This window comes from Coccinella septempunctata, chromosome 2 (genome assembly GCF_907165205.1).
Source record: "Coccinella septempunctata chromosome 2, icCocSept1.1, whole genome shotgun sequence".
Taxonomy (NCBI): Eukaryota; Metazoa; Arthropoda; class Insecta; order Coleoptera; family Coccinellidae; genus Coccinella; species Coccinella septempunctata.
The window spans coordinates 2,755,183-2,779,210 of record NC_058190.1 but is presented as its reverse complement, the minus strand read 5'-3'; the positions used below and the strand labels follow the sequence as shown (position 1 = coordinate 2,779,210).

The 24,028-nt window shown below is 34.0% G+C and overlaps 1 protein-coding gene across 5 annotated transcripts in view; it reads left to right on the top strand.

Annotated features, from left to right (window-relative positions):
• LOC123308282 (potassium/sodium hyperpolarization-activated cyclic nucleotide-gated channel 2) overlaps positions 1-24,028 on the top strand; it is a 364,375-nt gene that overhangs the window by 326,887 nt on the left and 13,460 nt on the right. For all 5 annotated transcript variants that reach the window (XM_044890874.1, XM_044890876.1, XM_044890875.1 and 2 more), the window contains 3 exons: positions 337-486; positions 2,662-2,880; positions 19,150-19,414. In XM_044890874.1, coding sequence (XP_044746809.1) covers positions 337-486; positions 2,662-2,880; positions 19,150-19,414 — 634 coding nt within the window. The remainder of the gene's footprint in view (positions 1-336; positions 487-2,661; positions 2,881-19,149; positions 19,415-24,028) is intronic.

Genomic DNA, 24,028 nt, shown 5'->3' with positions numbered 1-24,028 from the left:
TAAAAATTTACTCTTACTCTGGAATAGTATTTTAGATCTTTCTTATGATGCATTGGTCTGATTATTATAATTATTAATGCACAACTTCCAAAATCGAGAGATCACCTGATATCCCATTAACAAATTCCGCAGTTTGGACATCGCCTGCCCTCATTTATTGTTTACCTGGTTTGGTTTAGTTCATGTAACAGCAAAGTATGCCGTTTAATTTTTGAATTTTTATTATTGAAAGTATTCATGAGTAGTTCGACACAAACACCGTGCCCTTCAGCACGATAGGTGTGTTCTGCCAGAGCTGCGACGAGTTTTTTTAATGGATTAATCGTAAAATTACAGTTCCTGAATATGGCGAGTGTTTTCATGCGGATATTCAATTTGATCTGTATGATGCTGCTCATTGGACACTGGTCTGGATGCCTTCAATTTTTAGTACCTATGCTGCAAGGATTCCCTCCAAATTCTTGGGTAGCCATCAACGAACTTCAGGTGGGTAACTATTAATTTATTTCATTGCTACAGACAACTTTTATATTTGCTATTTCGACATGAAGCTGCGTTTAGAGGAATTCAACGTACAAGTGCAAGTGTAAAGTAACTTGTATAACAATACAACAAGAGTTGTATGCAAATTAAGAACCCTTGGTATTTTCTAAGAGAAGGCCTGACCTATAATCAACGAATTTTTATTTTTTAGAAATCATGATTTTCCACAACGCCAATAAAAAACCTTTGAAATCTAACAAAATGACAAAATATTCACTGAGTTCACGTTTGTAGGTATGTAGTACTTTAAGTAAGTACCGCAAACCTAGAGGGTGTCACAACGAAAATTTGGCCTTTCCAAGAAATCATTAACTAAGATTTTCCGAAGATTAAAAAAACAGGTTGACTCCTTTTTTGAGTGGGACGAACACCCCAGGAAGGTGGCATCCACCTCCAACATTTTTTGAATAGGGAAGAGATGTAGTATTGGTTAGTTTGAAAGTTATTTATGTTTTGTATACAACTCAGTTAAACTTTTCAGAATCGGTGCATTATTTACGAAATAATGTAAAAATTGAACTTACCATCGAAAAGTGTAGTTTAGTTGAACCGACAAATCTAAAGAACCTAAGAGTTTTGAAGGATCCTAAAATAAACCCCCATCATTCTTTTAATAGGGAAGAGATGGTGGATATAGTTTGGTTAAAAAGCTTCATAACTCAAATGAATATCTTCATAACTGATCGAATCAGTGGATTCTACTTTAAAAGAAGGTTAAAGTTTCAGACCTATAACTTCGAAGACAAAAAACAAACTCATGATGGGCATTCGTCACCCTCAAAAAAAAGCTGACGTGTTTCTTCAAAATCTTCGTTTCTGAGTTTTGTAGGATAAAATTTTCGTTGGGATACCCTGTATAAAAAAACTACTGTATTGTATTTTCAAGAAAAACTCAACGGGATATCTTAATGGATCTGTATATTTAGAATTCTTGTAGAAACTACTAGTTCCGATTTTGACTACTCTATTTCCTAATCCGAATGAACACGATGTTCTGATTAGGAATGTCTGGTTTCAACAAGATCTGTTCGTCAATATTTATATGATGTATACCGCTAACACAATTGTTAAGGTTGTTTGTGGTAGCTTCAAAAATTTCTAATTCCTTCTACCAATTTTTTTAATATCTTGAATAAAATGTTTACTCACTTATTTTACTCCTTTCTTTGCCTTTTTCTTTGTAAGGTTTACAGTTTTTGGTGAGAATTCATTTGTAGTATTCGTAGTACAAATTAGTTCACTAAAAAAATTGCAGAAATAAAGTTCAATAAAGAGTATGGCCTCACCGAACATCAGTCATAGCCTTTGCATAGTTTCGATCATATTGAGAGAGAGAGAGAGGAAATAACTTTATTGAAAACTTTTCAAAGAGCTATCGACAGAGGTCTTCCTGCCCCTGTACAATTTATGTTTTACAATATGATGGTATGTAGAAAGTTTGCGAGTCTGTGAAATATAAAATGACTACAATATTAAAGTAGGCTAAGTAAATATTGGAATATTGGTTGTTCTGGTAGTTTTAGTGTTTCTCGAGCTCAGGAGATTGAGAAATAAAAAAACCACCTCCGCATACATTTCAAGAACTCAGACGGGTTTTACTGCAACTTTGGAGATCAATTGATTAAGGCTACTTCAACAATCTGGTCGAAAGTATACAAAGGCGTTGTCAGCCTGTGGTCGATGTTCAATGAGGCCTTACCCTTTACTGAAATTTATTTTTTTTAAATTTTTTGATCGAACTGATTTCATGCTACAAATAGTAAAAACAAATTTTCACCTGAAAGTGTGAAACTTATAACGAAATGGCCAAAAGAATCAGATAGATAAGTGAGTGAACAATTCGATTTCTTATATTTCGAAAAATGCTGAAAAAATGGAAGTATTAGAAACAGTCTCAAATTTTCTTAACTTTTTTACTTTCGTAGCGCTGTATATCCTTGTAGCATTACATTCTGTGAATCATTCATACAATGAAAAATTAAATTCTAGGTATAAACAAATCACCTACCTACAATATATTATTATTTTGGGAGAATAATTCAATTTATGCCCAAAAATGATTTGGAAAATGTTTTCAACTCCAGAGGTTCGTGATCTGAACACAGTGTGTTATTACAGGGAGCTTTCTGGCTGGAACAATACTCCTGGGCCCTCTTCAAAGCAATGTCCCATATGTTATGCATAGGGTATGGAAAATTTCCACCCCAGTCCCTGACTGATATGTGGCTGACAATGTTATCCATGATATCAGGAGCAACCTGTTATGCCTTGTTCCTGGGACACGCCACAAATTTAATTCAAAGCTTGGATTCGTCACGGAGACAATATAGAGAAAAGGTACGATTTTTTCTTTCAGGCTGCGGTTTAGAGAATTAACGTGATTCGATTCAGGACAGTGAACACATCCATGAATACAATTCCTTTTGAATTTTGTATTTTTCGGCCCATCATTTCGATTTTTGAGCGAATTTATTTTTCAATAAGTTATACTAGTTGAACTCGATTGGGTATATAACTATTTATAATCCATTCGATTTTATTTTAGCACTCGGTTGGCCATGAAATAATTTTCTCAAGTTTTTGTAACTAGAATGGAGTAAGATTGGCACTCATGAAATGTCATTAATGTCATAATGCCGTTGACACAACTTATATCAATTTTTAATACGAAAATGCCGAAAGTGATTGAAAAAAAGAGACAGGGTTTCATTAAGTTCTACTTGGAATTCAGGTCCGCTCATTCAAATAATAGGTAACCCGGATATTCTATTATCTGCAATATATTACACGACTCTACAAAAAAAAATTCGTTCTTTGTCCTAACGTTTATACTAAGATTTTTCGGTTAATTATGCACGAAAACGAGAAGAAAATACCTTTTTTTAGTATAAAGTTTGCTTTTGTGATAGTTATAGTATTAATACTTATTCTTAATTTTTTGTTATAATTTTTAATAATTCAAAAAGACCGCGCGATGAGAGTGGGGGTGGGGAGGTTTACAAGGTGCCGCTAGAGGGCACTCGAGTCAAAAACAACGATCGGGTGTTGTTTACAGGCCCAGACAAACTTCAAATGTCGTCAGGAAAGTGTAAATACGATGCTGATGCATTTTGTTTCATATGTGGTCAATTTATTATAATTCGTGACGTGAAATACGAATAAAAGACATCTCATGTTCTCTCTGAAGCCTATGAAGCATATTTTGACTTTTCTGTTTGGAATCAAGACAAGCCATGGGCTCCACATGTTGCTTGTAGTCCTTGTGAATGATATCGTTTAATCAGTCTCCTAAACACAGAAGCAAACTTTTTCATGCCATATATTTTTTTTTTTTGGATTAATTAGGATCTAAGCTATCGATATTTTATGCTTTGCAGTCAAAGTCAAATTTGGTGTTGACCCGTGTTATCAGACGGTAGCGAACATATTCAATGCAAGTGAATTTATTTAATGTTTCATCTAATTCTAAACGCGACTTATATTGTAGCTGAATGTTTCCAAAATCAGAAAGATCATGAATGAAGAGGATGGCAAAGAAATTCCTTATTCTATTGGGAGACCCAAAAAAGTGGTGGCATTTGATAATTTTATTTCAGGGTGAACGAATGTGAAAAGTTACTACAGGAATTTCGATTAATGTCATCGTAGAATAATAAATAGAAACAGAAAATAACTTTTTCTTATTTTTCATTTGATTTGTCCGATACATTGTAAATGTCCTAAGGGATCGATAAATATATAATTATTATTATTATATAAAAGTATTAAAAATAAACAGACCATAGACTAATCCTTTATTTGCCTATGAAACAGACGTATACATACGAGCCAGTTATCGTGTTGATTGTTAATTCATGAGAAATTTTTGTTCAAAGGTGAAGTTCCTCTTGCCTTGAAACTTCCCTTGAATCTTTTGACTTCCATTGATGCAAGATGATTTTTGTTGAAAAGTTTAACATTCTTGTGATTATCCGTTAATTCCTTCAAGAAATACCCATTTGTAACCACTGCATCATAGGCATTTCATCTGCGGGTTAATTTTTTCGAAATCCACAACTGATGTAGCGTATTAAACCCTCATCCAAAGAAGAAAACATTAACAACCACATTAACTCTCCTCAAGCTGCTGCATATTACATATGCGTCAATAATTCAATTTTCTTCCATAGCAAAAATAAATATATTCACAAACTGATCTCTTGAATTTTCCATGCAAATAACTAGATTTGGTATACCTTCAATCAGTTTGTATAAACTTCAATTATGTTAGTCACATATTTTTCACTTCATATGTTTTGAAGTTATTCGACATTGTGATGAAATACATAATTACTGAGACTTTTACGTATAACGGACAACATAGCGCGGATTTAAAACCCAAAAATGTTTTGACAAGCATCATAATCCCACATTTTCATATTTGAATGTGTCAAATTTCCATGGCCAACCGAGTGCTAGAATAAAAGTGAATGGAGTATAAAATATCCATTTGAGCATTCCTTTGACGTCGATGTGACATTACACAATCGATCAACAACTTAAGGGCTCTTTGAAGTTTATGGGACAATTTGAATTCATTATGAAAGTGGCCAAAGGCCGACTAGTGTCATTATTAGTAGAACGGAAGAAGGCTTTACATTCAAAGTAACTTTAATGTATTAATGTGCTTAAAAGTCAGAACTATTTACCAAAGTAGATTTTGCTAAATTTTTGTTATAAGCTAATGACAAAGAATATTTAATGGCTAAGGTAGCATTGATTTTATTGGAATAACAGGAGCTTGCAGAAAGGCAGAGTTCAACATTAACTAACTATTATAACATTAAAACTATTTGAAAATGTTATAAAGGGGAATTAATTCAAACAATTGCAATGATCGTGTTATTGATATTCATAATAATCAATTTATAATTTATGTTATCTTGTGTTTTTATGTCCTAATTGTGAAATCCATTTTTCGTTCCCAATTGCATAATATTTTAAATGTGCAACTAGTTACAATAAGAAGTTTCATAACGCCAATCAGTTCTAAAAAGTGTCACTTTATATGTTTCTGAAACCGGCTGTGAGTATGCTGTCCCAACTCTTGATTCTCAAACATAAAGTGTAATGAAAGTTGAACTTACGATTTCATAATTATTCAAAAATTTATTACTCTTCAGCCATACATAAAGTAAAAAGCATATGGTTAATGGTTTATGTTGAAATGAAATATGAAACATTTGGAATTTGTTTAGGATAATTTCTTTAAATGATCTATAGGATGGAATGAATACATCCTGTTAATTGAATTTGAATTTCGTATTTTCACGAAAATTGCTTCGGTCTAAAATCGAGATAAATTGGTGCCGCATGTAGTGTAAAAAAATAAATGCCAGTCAATGGCTGTACTGAATTCGTATTCATTGGATGTGTCGGTAAATTGAATCGGAATATTCTGACAAGGTTCTATATGGACGAGTGTACTTTAATGGAATCTCTCTATAGAAATCGTTTCTCGTCTTTCTTCTCTATATTTCAAAATCACGTGCTTCGACGATTCATTGCACTATGCATAGATTCAACGCATTTCACTCATCCCCTTCTGGTACTGGATCATAAATTATCCATATTCACCTGTATAGCTTTAAAGTAATTATATGACCACTCAACATAGGAAGTTTGTCTTGCAGCCCGAACTGTAACTGAGAAGTTCGGCGTTAAGTATATTGAGCAGCTTGCTTTTTGTGTTTTTTGTGTTTCTTTGACTTGTATACAGTGTGAGTCTTTGACTCGTACAGATATTTCATTAGTATATTCCTGAGGTCAAATAAATACTTTTTTTCCGATTTGGCCCCGATAAGAAGATTAGCCATTTTAAATTTTCATGCTGAGCTGTGCCACCCCTGGAAAAACAAGATAACTTTCAAAGTAACTAGCTAAATCTGTGAAATCTTTTGAGAGAGTGTTGTGTTCAGCCAAAGTACCCAATGTTTCAAAATTCACAGATGCTTTTTTGATTTTGGAAAATCAAATTACGTACTGGAGAACGGCGCATTATACGAGAAAATATGAAGAATACTTTTATTTTACAAAACGTTCAAACATTCTTGAGATAACTTTCAACTTAGTTTTAAGAGTTGGGTTCTTTGAATTTTTGGTATTTTCATATTACTGTAACGTTTTCTTCGCTTGATTAAAACGTCTAACTGATTAAAATTATTTATTTACACTTAATACACTTATAACTCACAAACTAACTATGACACAACTATTTATTTCCACTCGTATTTATTTCCACTAGTCGCTTGCACTGTGAACTATAACTGTACTTGTACTTGTCTACCTGCTCCTCCGCTGGGCTTATATAGGCGCCGGAAACATTCAGGTACCTTCGCGGTTGTTCGAGAACCTCGCGACCGCTCTGGTTCTCGAAAGGTCCGACCGCAAGGGCCGGACTGGTTACATTACTTACCTAATGGTCATAATGAAAAAACTATAATAGAATACGTGGGTGATACCTTGTGTTCGAGAAAGATTAATCAAATAAATGAAAAATTATGTTCCGAAATTCATTTCATTCGATTAAATTGTTTGTGAAAACTGAAAATATTATTTTTTTATGGTTTTTCAACACCCTGAATTTTTAAACCGAGCCGATGCGGAATAAATGGTAAAGGATAAAAGGGTTTCTTTTGACCTCAGGAATCTACTGTTGAAATATTCATACGAGTCAAAGACTCACCCTGTATACATATATTTCAACAGAAGATTCTTGAGGTCGAGAAAAACACTGTTTTTTCAATTCGGTTGGGTTGAAGAAATACAGGCTTTTGTAAATCATTGGATAAATATTATTTTTAATAAGTTTCATCCGAGATTATATCTCAAAAACGATTATACCGAATGAAATGATTTTCGGAATATAATTTCTCATTTATTTGATGAATCTCCTCCGAACACCAAATTTCACCCACAACTTCCATTTTCTATATTATACCCATTACCTCCGATGAAAATACCGGAAATGCAAAGAAAACTATTAAAATTGAGTTGGACACTCACCATTAAGTATTCTTTAATTGAGGAAAATAAAGGTATTCTTCATATTTTCTCGTAAAATGCGACATTTTGAAGTATTTAATACTCAAAAGTAGGGAAATATCTTTGAAATTCGAAAAATTATTTAGGTACTTTGGCTCAACGCAACTCTGTTTAAAAAATTCCACAGAATCAAACTTAAAAGGTAACACAACACATTACAGTAAGTAGTGTCATAGATTCAACTTGTTCGTCTGATGTTGGTTTTGTTGACACTATGGCAAAAGAATACTTTGTTCCTTAGTAACTTTTGAACGTTCTCAGAATATATCATATATCATTTATTGATTTATATGAAAGTTAAAAGTAAAACAAACAACAATAATAAATGATTACATATTGATATTGGAGAAGAATATCAGAGCTTATAAAGGTCGTTGCAAGCTGAATTCGTTATTTAATTGAATTGTTATCTATCTAAATCAAGGGAAGAATATACAATAGATATCGCCAACTAAATTGCGGTAACTCATTTATTGTATTATAATTGTTAGTACTTAATTTACCGAATGATATTTAAAAACTGAGATCAGGCTTGTTTTTCTAATATAGTAGCTTATTTTCAAGGTCAACTTGTCATATTTAATGCTTGGAAAAACTTGTGACAGGTTTCCAGAAGTGTCATAGCTCATTATGAAAATTCATAATGGCTACATATTTTTATCTAGACCGAATCGGGAAGAATGGTAAAAAAAGTCTTTCTTTTGATTTCAGAATATCTTGTCAAAATATGAACAAGTTAAAGACTCACTCTATACTTGGTGTACTACTAGAGTTGCGGGGGAAGAATCCTTGTAGTAAAACTTTCATATTTGGTGAAGAAATATGAGGACAAATATGCCCTTTCAAAAAATGAGTTCATCTGCTCAAAAATTGTTTCAATGGTTCTTTTTCAACCCTAGCTTCCAAAGTATTTGAAGTTCAAATTCAAAACAACATTCTCTTAAACCTTGGAGTATCTGGTGCTCTTGGCCACTCTTTCCACTACTGGAAAGTGTAATAAATTGTGACTCATTTAGTGACTTTTTTGTCTGCACAGGGTGCTCTATATTCGATGGCATTTGATGGCTGCTCCGTAACCGTTAGAGCTAGGAAAAAATGGGGCTCGATTTTCGAGCTCGAAAACTTTCAGAGTTATCGAAAAAATTTGAAATGAAAGAAACATTTCGAACTACATTATTATTCTGTGACTTTCAAGAATCACAGAATAAACCTATACATAATTTAAACATTTCAGGAATTGTATCTAATAGAGCGATCGAAGAATATCAAATATGAATAACAATATCTTGGAATTATTACTCTGTTTCTTTAATATGCACTTACGGCCGTTTTCAATAAACCTATCTATCCATCGTTTCACTTACTGTCTACTGACGATTGGTAACCATTCTAAAATATATCTACAGATAGATCATAGAAACGAAGTCACATGCATTCTCTATCTTCAGTAACTGAAACAATGGATAGATAGGATTATTGAAAACGGCCGTTACTCATATATCTATTATACCAATATTGATAACACGCGTTCTAGACTACGACAAAAAATGAAGCCAAATCGTTGGGAGGAATCCACTTGTACGCATGCGCGAATTAGAAGTTCGAAAATGACAATCGAGATATTGGTTAGGTTCTTTTCATATTTGACGTTGAATGATTGAATGAATTCGAATGATGATTTATTTCAAATTGTTGTACAAATTTTGAGAAGAATTTTATGTGAGGCGAAAGTTAATGAATATTAAATTCATCGAGTATGTATCCGTTTTTTTCAACTTTCAGATGAATCAACGAAAAGAGATCAAACCAAATAAGTGCATAAAAACTATTCAACCAATATTATTATGATTTGTGAAATAATAATTAAGTGCCGAAAAGGAAGGGTATTGTCCATACTCAGTAAACTCAAGAGTGACATAATAGCAAGTGCGTTTTATATTACTGTTTCATACCAGTTTCAATTATTGCGTGTACGTGTAAACATCATACTTATCTCACCTCTTGAATTTTCCCTCTTGTAAATCTACTCAATACATACTCAATAAAAAATATTTTTGGGTCAACATTTAATGTAATATGTAGTAATATTATATATAAAAGTACAGAGTGCTCATTGAAAGAGCCATGCTTCAATAGAATCAATACAATAAATCAATTTGGCAATAAGAATATTCAGAAGATGAGAAACTGGTAGATATTAGTAACTACAGTTGAGCTTTATAGATATAGATGTCGATTTAGATGTTTCACTATTTCAGTGCCGAAAAAAACAATCATAAATTGAACTAGAATTATTACCTCAACTCCCAACTGAATTTCAAGACAATAACAGACTTATCTAGATACAATGCAGATAATATACAACAATGAACAACCTAGAAAAATGTATTCACATTCCTACAATTTTGTAGATTCAACATAACTTTTGTTAATCTCCGCACATTTCACATGTTTTTCACATTTCTGTGAAAAACACATAATATTTCACTTTTGTTATGAATTCGAGCGTCTAGTGCTGCAAAATGATGAAATTTCATGAATTTTGACTTCTAATTATTAGAAATCAACGATGAAATACAAATTACTACGTAATGCAAACCTGAGTTTGAACCTGATTCAAATTATTATCAATATATTGTAAGGTTAAGGTCGAAAATATTCGAATGGTTGTGAAGTAAAATCATTTCATTCCTGTCAGTTCATAAATCGATGTATCAGAAAGAGACAGAGCTAATCAGGTATTTTTATTCTTAATATTTCTGCACATGCGCAGAAGTCGATTCCGGCCACGGGCTGACTTCAATTTTCGAAGTCCCATTATCGATATAGAATATAATAGATATATGCCGTTACTGAAGATAGAAAAACCATAGAAACCTATAGAAATATTTTAGAATGGTTACCAATGGCTACCAATCGTCAGTAAATGAAAGGATGGATAGATAGGTTTATTGAAAACGGTCGTTAATGTGCACCAATTTTATACCAATGAAATTTTCAGATCTTCCGGAATGCTTGTGTGACATCAAAATATGCGCCCGTACTGCACTAGGTTTACCAATAGAAAACGCTATAATAAACTGTTTTTGGGATTGTTAATATTTCATCAGAAATTCATGATATAATGACGAAATTATTTAGGTAGTTTCCCAAAGAAATAGGATATACAAGCTCTTTTCTCTTATTTCAAGTTTCCTCTAAAAACTCCGGAAGTTTCTATTTCAGGTTGATATCTCGAGGGTTGATTATATTTCGATTTGTCCAACTTGATGTTTTTTTCATAAATAACCAGAACTTTGGATCCAAATAGCAAACAGTGTCATAACTTTACATAATAAAAAAATTATTGATCTGGAATATATGAAATAAACAAAGGATTTATACGTAAAAAAATAAAAAAAACCACTATATCACTGAAGTGGCGGACGGAAAAAAATCTTTGATTATGCCATTGCATTCTACATGAAAAAGTATGAATTTTTTTCGATATTATTAAAACTTTACGAAATAGAGGCGGCGCCCATTCAAATAGCCGAAAATAAGATTATACGTAAGTGAAAACACTCACCTATAATTTCAAAACAGAAGAGGATAGAGGAGTTGAAAATGAGTCATCCATTTGTCCCTAGCTTTTACGTTATAGAGCTGCCATAAATGCCATCGAATTTTGCCCACCCTGTACAGTAAGTCTGGTTATTCAAACTTCCCAAAAATTATGATGAAATGATGAAGAACCGGATACCTTCAAGTCCCAAATTCTCAGAAAATTCTTCCCTCGAATGTTCAAACCTTTTTCTAGAATATTGTGTATCATAATAGTTTTCAAGAACCGAAAATATAGGCATAGCCCTGGTTTTTCCAAATTGTCAATATTTTTAACACATTGTAGGATTTTCAGTCCGAAAATAAGTTGTAAAATATTTTAACATTTTTTCAGAATGAGTTGTTTGTAGGTACCAAAAATATGGGTATATCCCAGGTTTTTTCAACTTCGAAATTGTCTGAACGTAAAAAGTAACTTTGTAGCATTTTGGTCCAGGAATCTCTAAAAAGTCACGTTCGGATATTTTACAGCGCTGTTAAAAAGGACACAATGTTGTGCTGTAAAAGATCTGACTGACCCATAAACGTGTCTACTTGAAGAGCTTTCGACTGCCGCAGCCGCTAAACTGTCATTTATTATTTACAATCGTTCAAGCGTTACCCAAAACGGCAAAAGATGAATAGAAGGGCAAAACTGAATAGTGACATTGAGTATTTACCCCCAATGAATTGAATACTCAATTAAAGTGCTTATGTATATTTACAACATTCATTGACCAGAGAAGAAAAACTAACCCAAGTGGATAAAGAGAAACGCATACAATTCAAACTATTTGTGTTGGAACAGGTTAATTTTTATTTTCAACAATACAACTTTTCATGTATGATGGGGGAGTTTGTCATGTCATTCACACTCTACGGAGGGGTGCAAGGTAGTCGAGTATTTTCATATAGCAACCCTAACTTTTTTTTCGGAAATAGAGACCTTTGAGGCTGAGGATTATTTGGTAATTGATGAAGTTTTTTATCGAACCTATTTTTAGTTTAGGGATTACTTCTTGAACCTTATTGAATTCGATTTTTACTCTTTATGTATTTTGAGATCAATAACTCTTTTAGTAAATGATGTTTTGGAATTGTCAAAGAAAACATATGTTTTTCGTAAGGTAGCATGTGATCAATTATCTGAAATACAGGGTGGGCAAAATTGGTTGTCTACTGAAGGGACATCGAGAACTATAGCAGCTAGATGAGAACGGATGACACATTGACACAAACTCGAGCTCCAGCCTAAGGGTCACAGATTTTGAGTTATGAACGAAAATTGAGAAATTGTCATTTTCAATGAAGCTGAATAACTCGCTTATTTGAACTCGTATTCGAAATCCGTTGTTACGTTCTACAGACACGTTTTTATGAGGAATTCGAATATGATATTCATAAAGTTTTTTGATCCAGGCATTTTCGAGATACGATTTCTGATTTTTCAAAGGTAAACTATAGTTGAAAGTTCTCTCATTCTGCTGCAATTTTTTTGCTGATTTAAAAAAATGTATCATATATCGCTATTCACCTGAATGATACACGAGAAAAAAATTCAATACTTTTTCCTGCTTTTCGATTCTCTGTTGAATTATAAGTAGGCTGGCTTACCATAGCAACTGTTAAATATGCATTATATTTTGTGAACCTGAGCCTCTATGATTGGAATCACGGATTGCTGAATAAATATTTCGATCATTAATTTGCCATCGTTTGTTCTCGCGATGTTTGGCGTGCTTATCTTACGATAGTTCACTATTCGAGCCCTACCGTTGACAGAAATGCCTATTTTTCATCATCTCACTTTTATAAAAATTATTATTCGTATTTTATTTATATTACTGACTCTTTAAGTTTCTTTCATAAAAAGAAAAACTATAATTGAATTAATTTTCTTCTTCATTAATAATCAGACGAAAGTCTTTTATTCTCTTTTGAAGGATATCGATCTCGATATCGATATATTAAAGAAATAATTATTCGAGAGTCGGTGATTCGTACCACAGAAGGTTGAGCTCAGATAGAATTATGTGGAGTTCACGAACCATAATGTATTTTCAACGGTCGCTATGGTTACGCCAGCTTACTGCAAATTCAACAGTGAATCGATAAACAGGAAAAAGTATTGATTTTTTTTTCTCACGGTATATATGTTACGGGCAATGTAATTATTTAGGTCAGTATTCATAATGCTTGGTTATTATGAATAATGACCATTAAAATTGGGCAATTTGATAAATTCGAATTACTTTACGATAATTTCTCACATTGCCCGGTCATTATAAATACCACTATTATTTCTTTGGGCACTTTGATTAAGTGTCAGCTAATGAAGAACAGAGCTCATCCACAGCCCTTTTAAGGGTTAAGAGGGCCGTGGCTCATCTTAATGGCATCAACTGTAACTCCGTACAAGGCCATGTCTGGGACAAAGTTAAAAGTTGGTATAAAAAGTTTTTTAACCACAGACGTTCTGCATAATATAAATTGTGAAGAGGACTCAGAAATTTTAGTAGAAGATCAGATCAATTTACAGTCTGTAGACGAAGGTCTACTGCAAAATAAACCACAGCGTAGCGAAGCTACCAGGTCCAAGTCATCATGATGAGGAGGAACTACGGCACGAAACACGGAATTCTAAATCAACTTTATGCCCGGAACCAATTTACAATTTGTAATGAGAAGTTTATATATGGCGAAGATATTCCACAGACAGAGATTTCACTATGAGAATGTGCAAGATTGTCATCCAAGAAAGAGGGCCAAAGCTATAGTCGATGTGGCTGTAAAGGTAGCTGCAAATCCGGTAAGTGCAAGTGTCGTAAAAAAAAGTTATGTAACTCCAAATGCCACCAAAGTAGAAGATGCTCTAATAAATACACCCTCTATGTAGGTATTGCTACATATTGACATTTTGTGTAAATATAAATTTATAAGTACGTACATATCTAATACATTATTTTTATTTGGACTTAAGTTTTGTTTGTACCTACTTATTTCATCGCCACCGGTTTGTTTGTCACCATGTGAAATTTGTTATTTTTTGTTACTTTGTCAGTTAGGTATGTAAAAATTTGTTTTTTTATAAGAAATATGAATAAAAATTATTTTTAAATTGCCCACTTGACTTTCAGCATTATACATAATGACCGGGCACTATAATATTTGGAACATAATTTATCATTTTGTCATATCCATTTGGGCACTTTTTAAATTGCCCGGGCATTATGAACAATGCCCAATTATTTACATTGCCCGTAACATATACATATGATACATTTTTGAAATCAGCAAAAAAAATGCAGAAAGATGAAAGATCTTTCAACAATAGTTTACATTTGAAAAATCAGAAATCCCTGTAGTATTTCGAATACGAGTTCAAATGAGCGAGTTATTCAGCTTCATTGAAAATGACAAATTCAGAAAATTGCAAGTTTAAATTTGCAAAGATTTCATGCCTGTAACAGAAAAAGGTGGAAGAAAACCACATCAATGACCAAGTCATCCGCAACAACAAAGTGTTCCTCCATTTCTGGTACACAAAATTGGGATTGTCATTAAAAAAAAATAACTACCCTTTGTAGAGGATGCATGGAAGTGGCGTTATTAAAAATTGAAATAGAACTATTCGAGAATTTTACGACAAAATAGTATATTATGAAAATATGAAAATTGTGAGTTACTTTTTACTCACTCTGTACAAAATATCAAGTAGAAAAATTCCACAACCAACATCGAAATACATACATTATTTCGAACGCTTATTTTTGAAATGTTCTTGTGATAGATATTCTGAGATGGTATTTTCCTTTGAACTTTGAAATATTCTTTCTACACCATTGAAGCTGTCCACTGACATTTCATTATCTCTAAATACTTCGAATTCTTCTCCTTCTACTTTCCACTCAGGATCAGTCACAGAATACCAAATAAATAGATGAATTCCACTAAATCTGCAAATGAATTGAGTTGCTTATGTTTCATGAACAGATATTTTTAGATTGAAGCTTCGTTCGTTTATGGAGAGGCAAGAATATTGGGGTCTGCAGAATAGATATCCATACCGGTGGTATACTGTGTTATCGGCAATTATCCGAAAGAAAAAGGAATTCATTTAATAGAAATTGAATTTTTATAAAAATTCAATATCATTCAAATGATTCAAAAATTTCATATTTTTCTTTATCATATTTCTACAGGGTGATTCATTGTGAAATGCGCATACAGTTAGGGAAGATAGAGGACATCAAGGTTCCTCTAAATAACCTTTATTTTTCAGGTCCATATTTCTCCATTGCTAGGATACACGATGATTTAGTGATAATCCCCATATTTTCCAATTGACCATAACTTATGATCCACCCTACACATTTTTATAGTAATTGGCTTCGTTCTCAGTTTGAGTTGAGTCGATAAAAATAATAAAAAAAAAACCTTTTCTAGGTCCGGCCTCAATAAAAATCAAATAGTAGCTCTTGAGTCAAAAAACACCCTATATATCAATATTTTGAAATTTTATTACCAAATTTGTAAAGACCATCCGTGGAACTGAATGTTTTCGGTGCTTCTGCATCCAAGTTTTTCAATTTTAGCTCGTGTAAAATCTAGATGTTTCGTTAATGAGGTGGCAGTTCATTGAAAAATAAAAATAAATAAATTGCTTTTCTCAATTGCTACTTTTCTAGATTCATACCATGAAATCATCAATTTTTCTAATTTCACAGATATTTTTCATTTATGAACATCAAATTACTGGAAAACGGCGCATTATACGAGAAAATATGAACACTTTCGTTTTAAAAATCGTCCAAATATTCATTAGATAGCGTCCAAGTTAGTTTTAAGATTGGGTTCTCTGAATGTTTGGTATTTTTATGTTACGTAATGGTCATAATGAGAAAACTGTAAAACTTCGAGTGACCAAATGAGTGAAAAACATTTTTTATGGTTTTTCAACAGTCTGTATCTTTTAAACCGAGCCGATTCGTAAAAAATGTTGAAGAAAAAAAGTGTTTCTTTTGACCTCAAGAATCTACTGTTAAAATATTTGTACGAGTCAAAGATCATTTTGGGATGTCAAAGCTAATGGGTATCATTTAATACATTCAACAATACGTATAAACGGCTCTATTTTATAATTAGGTATCATCAAGAATACATCAGAATAGTTGAGGAATGATCATACCCTTGTTCTAGCTAAAAAAAATGTTAAGATGAAGATTTTGCCACATTCGTTTTGTTTAAACTAAAGCTATGTTTCCTCTAAAATAAGTAACTTTCTCCTTTTTAATTTTTTTTAAATAGAGGTGAAGATCAATTTAAGCCTCAAATGGTGTTTCCAAGTTAGTTATTCACGAGGTTCTTCATCATAAAATTTGTCCAGGATACCGACAAACATACTCTGCAGTTTTTCAATAAGGTTGAGATCTAAAAATTAGGAGAACGAAAAATAATTGATGATTTGAGTTGAAAAAATAAAATTTGGGAAAAACAATTTAATTTTTCAACTTTGTGTCACCTAATTTTCGAAACATCTAGATTTGACTCAAGCTAACAAGTGAAAAAATTTCATGCGGAAACACTACATACATTTGATGTTGCTTATTTTTTCCTGTTCTTCACGGATATGTGAATGAAATTTCAAAATATTGATATACAGGGTGTTGTTTCTACTCGAAACCTACTCAATAAATTTTTCAGAGTTGGACGTGGAATGTTACTTGTTTTATTATGTTAATCGATAGAACTCCTGACAATGAACATATAAAATAAATATCACAGAAATGTTTACTGTAATTACAGTGGTTCATAAGTTATAATCAATTGAAGAAATGGCCGACATCTTAGTTGCAAAGAATGGTAGACTCATGAAATAATAGTTATTTAATCAACTACGCATGGGCGCCCGCAGGGGGGGGGCAGGGGGGGCCACGGCCCCCCCTGAGATTCTGATAGACACCGTTAGAGAAATTTTTCTTTCAGTAAAACTAATCGTAGATGATATTTTGCCCCCTCTGAGAAAAATTTCTGCGGGCGCCCATGCAACTACGTTATTAATGAAAGCGATTAATGATTGAGATTAATGTTCGAGAACATTAATCGCTCAATTAATAAACGAGTTGAGGGGTTATGAAGCTTGTCAAAATATTTTTCGGTTTTAAATCAACGCTATGTTGCCCGTTCTACGTAAAAGTTTCTGTTATTACGTATTTTATCACAATATCGAATCTCTTCGGAAAATATGTGACGAACATAATTGAAGTTTATACAAACTGATTGAAGACATACCAAATCCAGTTTTTTGCATGGAAAATACAAGAGATCAGTATAATATCATAATATGCACTAGCTTGAGGAGAGTTAATGTTCGTTATCTTCTTTGGCTGAAGTTTGAATACGTTACGTCAGTTGTTGGTTTCAAAAATATCAACACGAAGATTAAATGCATATTATGCAGTGGTTGGGAATGGGTATCTCCCGAAAGAATTAACAGATAATTACAAGAATGTTAAATTCTTCAACAAAAATCATCTTGCATCAATGTAAGTGAAAGGAAATAAAGAAAGTTTGAAGTCGATATGAACTTCACCTTTGAACAAAAATTTCACATGAATAAACAATTAACAGGACAACTGGCGCGTATTTGTGGATGTTCATCTTAATACATTGATATGATAATAATAATAAGGTATTCATTGGTACCTCAAGACATTTACAATGTATGTAAGTCAAATGAAAAATAGAAAAACCAATTTTCGGGAACTTATTCTGCATTCATCGAAAATCCTGTAGTAAATTTTTCGCAGTAATTCACTCAAACATAAAATTCTCAAATGCCACCACTTTTTGGGTCTCCCAATAGAAGGAAATTCTTTGTCATACTCTTCATTCGCAATCTTTCTGAATGTGGAAATATTCAGCTGAAATATAAGTCGTTTAGATTCAGATGAAACTTCATATTCTCTTACATTGAATATGTTCGCTACCGTCTGACGTATTGTGGATTTCAAAATATCAGGGTATAAGGTATAACTATTTGAATGAGCGGACCTGAATTATAACTAGCACTTCCTGCAACACTGTCTCTTTTTTCAATCACTTTCGGCATTTTCGTAATAAAAATTGATATTAGTTGTGGCAACGGCGTTATGACATTAACGACATTTCATGAGTGCCAACCCAACTTCGTTCTAGTTACAAAAACTTGAGAAAATTATTTCATGGCCAACCGACTGCTAAAATAAATCTGAATGGAGTATAGATATATTGATTACTCTCTAACCATCATAATTTTTCTCCAACCTCCACAATTCATCTCTTCTCAATTCACCCGCTAGGTACTACGAAAATCAATGCTGCAAACAAATAAAATAATTATTTAGGAAGCTGCTGAATACTTCTATGTTCGATTACCCATGACAATAACGCATTAATAGGAAATTAACCAATAAAAGGGTTCATTAACAGCTAATTTCGTGTACGTTAAACAGTGCTATTGAGATCGACGGAAAAGGTTATTTATTATTATATCACATCTACCCTGATTGTATCCGCATTTCCCTATGAATCACCCTGTCTATGTTATTTCTTCGACTACCGAATTCATCAGTGATCCTTGCTGACCAGATATTAAGTTGCGTTTCGACTTACAAGGCCTGCTTCAATGCCAATAAAATTCTTTACACAAGCATTGTATAAATACCATCTGGTCTTTATACAATGACACAAGTAAAGCTGACTCACGTAAATACCCCAAATGATAACCCTATGAGATTATTAGTGGAATTCAAGATATCCAATAATAATACTCACAATATCCGTCTTCTGTGACTGGCTCCTCTAAAATTCCATTAAATTTACTGTAACTCCAACTAACATGGCAAACTGCAGCCCGAACCTGAAAAAATCTTATGCACGTTATGTATCTGCACGGCATAGGTGAAGCAAGTGGAGGAGTATATGGCCTATAGGAAGCTGCCGAGGGAGATGCGACAAAGGATAACAGAATATTTCGAACACCGCTACCAGGGTAAATTTTTCGACGAGGAGTGCATCCTGGGAGAACTCTCCGAAAAACTTCGAGAAGATGTCATCAACTACAACTGCAGATCGTTGGTGGCGTCGGTGCCCTTTTTCGCTAACGCAGATTCTAATTTTGTTTCGGACGTGGTGACAAAATTGAAATATGAAGTCTTCCAGCCAGGTGAGTCTAAAGAAATATTTTCTATTATATTTTCATGTAAGAAAAAGTTTGTGCTGCATATTCAACAATATCGATTAGATTTCGAATATTATAGTATAAATACACCGCGCAAAAAAATCAACGCACATTATGGAAATCTCAAATTTATTCTACAACTGAAGGTGTTCTCAATGATAATTGTTTTTATCAGAATTATGCATGCATATGTTATCCACTTTCAACGGTTTTCTTCAATACAGATGTTTCTTCCCAGCAGGAATAAAAAAAAATTATATTATCAGATTTTGAATGTATTGGCTCCATTCTAAAATCAGTTGTTCTCGATAAATTCTAGTGATCAATAGTTTTTCTTTCGTTTGATTTTCTACACTCGATCGCTATGCAACGCGAAACACGCTACTTGACCCAAGAGGAATGTGCCCAAGCGATAGTTTTGCGAGAAGAAGGGTGGACATACACAAGAATTACAGAAAGGTTTGGAGTTTCCCATACAAGTGTGTCCAGAATGTTGCAACGATTCAGGGAGACAGTTATGAATGTCCGAAGACCAGGACAAGGTAGACCACGGGTAACAAATGCCATTCAAGAACGTTACTCGAGAATTTCTTTGTTGAGACAACTGTTTGCAACCGTTCGCCTCCTTCAAATTCAGCTTGAGCAAACTCATGAGGTGCAAATTAGCACTCAGACAATAAGAAATCGCCTCAGAGAATATGATTTAAGGCCTCGTGTCGCGGCAAGCGGCCCAGCTCTTACCCCAGCCCATCGAAGGGCGCGTTTGGATTTTGCGAGAGAGCATATCCATTGGGAAGAGGCCGATTGGGAAAGAGTTCTCTTCACAGATGAGTCTAGATTCTGCCTCTACCATTGTGATCGACGTTCCCTTGTATACAGACGTCCACATGAAAGATATGCTCAGTGCAATTTCCTGAATACTACTGGTTTCGGGGGAGGATCGATGGTATGGGGTGGAATATCTTTGACTGCTCGCACAGACCTAGTGGTCGTTGATAATGGAGCTATGAATGCTGATAAGTATATAAGGAAGATTCTTGAAGAGCATGTAGTGCCATTTGCCCCATAAATTGGTGAAAATGTGCGACATTTTTATGGACGATAATGCCAGTCTCCAAGTCCAGATCTCAATCGGATTGAGCAGGTTTGAGACAACCTCCATAGGCTGAGGAGTTCAGAAAATCATCAAGCTACTCTTAATGACTTAGGAATCCAACTCGGAGAAATCTGGGAAGGATTAGATCAGAACACTTTAAGATCACTCATTTTGAGTATGAACCTTCGTTGCAGAGCTGTAATTAACGCAAGGGGTGGAAATACCAAGTATTAAATCACTTATCAGCATTTCAGTATTTTGAAAATTGTTCATTTCTCTTCTTTCACATAAGATTCGGTGAAATTCTGAATTTTTCTTCCATGTAATATGTCTTGTTTCGTTCAAAACCTTCCCGAGAGAACATGAAAAATAAGTTATAAAGTCAATGTAGAGTTAACTTTCATTAAAATTGAGATTTTCAGAATGTGCGTTAATTTTTTTGCGCACTGTATATTTTTTCGATAAAGAGTATCACAATTTTCAACATAAAACAATAATTATAGCATGTGTATAAGATACAGTTTTAGCAGAGGTTAGCGTTACGAGGTACCATAAAATTTTTTCGTATGAAACAAGAACTTAGGGAAGTGAATTGTAAAAGATGAAACTGTTTACAAAATAATTAGAACTATTCCATATTGAAGGGCATCTCGAAAATTGATCCTTTCCTGGAAGAAAGGAAAAATCCAGGTAGTCTTCTTCAAGTTAAAAATTTTAAGAAAATTTTATCTGAAATAACCAAAAACAAAAGCAAACAAGGACTCTCCGATTGATTCTGACGGTGTTCACATCGCTCTTCAATTAATCACAGCTTATTACCTTATATTGGGAAATAATTAGTTTAAAAGTGTGCAAAAGTATACGAAATAACAGAAGCACTTCACGAGTGGAAAGTGACAGTGACTACCAGGCATTAAATTCTACTGAAAATCGATTTATTCGATCTCCGATATATTGGTAAACAAACTTTTCCTTATCTCATAAGTGAAACAGATACAGAGATTTGATAACATAACCGGGAACAGGGCGTTTTGTCCGTTCTCGTGCAGGCAACCAACAATACACTATGGTGTATTCGGTTGTGCCTCCTTCCTGATCTCAACAAGTCGACAAATCAAACGCTCTTGAGTACAAGGGCGCTAATCATGCTACCTAATAGTTCTAATAATACAATGTCTACAAACACTGAACAAACCCCAATCTCTCAAAAAACATCATATGTAGCCGCAGCCAAATCAGTTCCCAAAATTAACTTCCCTAAAAAAGAACAAGCCATAGTTATTCACGCCGAAGATAATCTGAAACTTCACGACTATGTCCAAGCAATTGGTGAAATTATCCAGCCGAAAAACATATGTTTCGCTTCAAGAATTTCGAACAACAGAATATGCATATATCTGGCTTCTGTAGAACTTGTTGATCAGCTAATTAAAACCAATCCAACTGTTTTTATAGGAGATTTAAACCTAAATATCAGAAGACTAGTCTCTCCAACCAGAAGAATAGTGATCTCGAATATCTCACCGTGTATTCCCCATGAAATAGTCACCGAAGTTATACAAAATCTTGGACTTAAGCTTGCCTCCCCTGTTTCATTCCTTAAAGCCGGAATTCCTGGAGAAGAGTATTCACATATCCTCAGCTTTCGAAGACAGGTTTACATCTTTCCCCCAAGTGAAAATTATGAGTTACAAATGTCAACACTAATTCAATACGACGGCAATGACAATAGGATATTTCTATCGACCGACAAGATGGAATGCTTCATATGTCGACAAACTGGCCATATAGCATCAAACTGTCCAAACCCACAGGCAGAACAACCTAATAATACCCAACCAATAACACAAACCACAACAAATGAAAAACAGGATCACATTCCACCTTCACTGATACCTCAAGCAAATGAAACACCCGTCCACAAAAGAGGATTATCAGAGATATTATCATCCAGTGATCAGACTAGTCAATCAGAAAGACATACTGAAACTGAATTCATAGAAGATACCCTCATGCCTCCACCGCAGATAGCAACAAAAAGTGCTTCTACTAGTAAAAGAGTTCTGAAGAAACGTAAGATGGATTTATCTGAAGATCACGCTTTAAATGAATCCACCAAAGATGCAATCTTAAGAGCATATCAAGAAGACACACAGAGTTTTCATCTTTCCTACGACAGACTCGTTGCATTTTTAGAGAATTCTTATGGCAGTCCCACTCCCTATACTGAAGCAGAAAAGTTCACATCAGATATAAAATCACTTCTCCAAGATCTGCACAATATTTACCCACACGTAGAAAGATCCACTAAAAACAGAATAACTCGAATTTCAAAAAAAATAAAAGCCAAACTTGTGGACGATTCGATAGAGGTGGGCAGTCTAAATAGCCTTGATACCAATACTGATGACGAACTCTCTGATAATTCCTCACTACGATCTCAAAATTAACAACATAAACCACATTCACACTAATCCAGTGGAATTGTAATGGATTCTACTCACGTCTAGAACGAATCCATCAGTTGATATCTGAAACCTCACCAGATGTTCTTTGCCTACAGGAAACTAACTTCAAACCTGACCAGAACCCAAAACTAAAAAACTATGTGGGTCACCATTTCATGAGAAATACCAATACCAGAGCCAGCGGTGGAGCATCCATATTTGTTTCATCACACCTATACTTCAAAGAACTTTCTCTCAGTACCTCTCTGGAAGCTATTGCTGTCACTACCTGGTATCCCCGAAAACTCACAATCTGTAATGTATATATACCACCAAATTACAACCTCACATATCTGGAACTCTCCAATCTTGTCGATCAGCTGCCAACACCTTTCATTCTGGTAGGTGATTTCAATTCGCACAACACAATATGGGGTTCGGAAAAAACATTCGGCAGAGGAAAGATAATTGAAGATCTGATGATAAACCACGATCTCAACTTACTTAATACTGGGGAAAACACATACTTCGATATATCCACTGGCAAATTTTCTTCAATCGATCTCAGTCTTTGTGACCCAGTCACAACAACTCACTTATTCTGGCATACTCTAGACAGCCTCTACGACAGTAACCACTTCCCCATATCAATAAACGACCAAAACGTACCTCTCACAGAAAGCGTATCTAAGTGGAATATATCAAACGCCAACTGGGAGTCATTTTCGGAAGAGGTGAACATCCAAATGAGAAATACAGATTTTTCTTCAAACATAGATCTGGCCATTAACCAACTCACAAATATCCTGACCTCAGCCGCCGAAAAATATGTCGGAAAATTCACGATAACTCCAGGTAGGAAGATGGTACCTTGGTGGAGCGAATCATGCAAAGAAGCAGTTAAAAAATGCAAATGCGCCCTGAACAGATACCGACGAACCCGAAACCAAGAGGATTTAATAAATTTCAAAAAATGTAGAGCAGTCTCTAAGAGAGTTTTGAAACAGAGTAAGCGTGAATCCTGGATGAAATACGTCAGCACAATCTCCTCGAGCA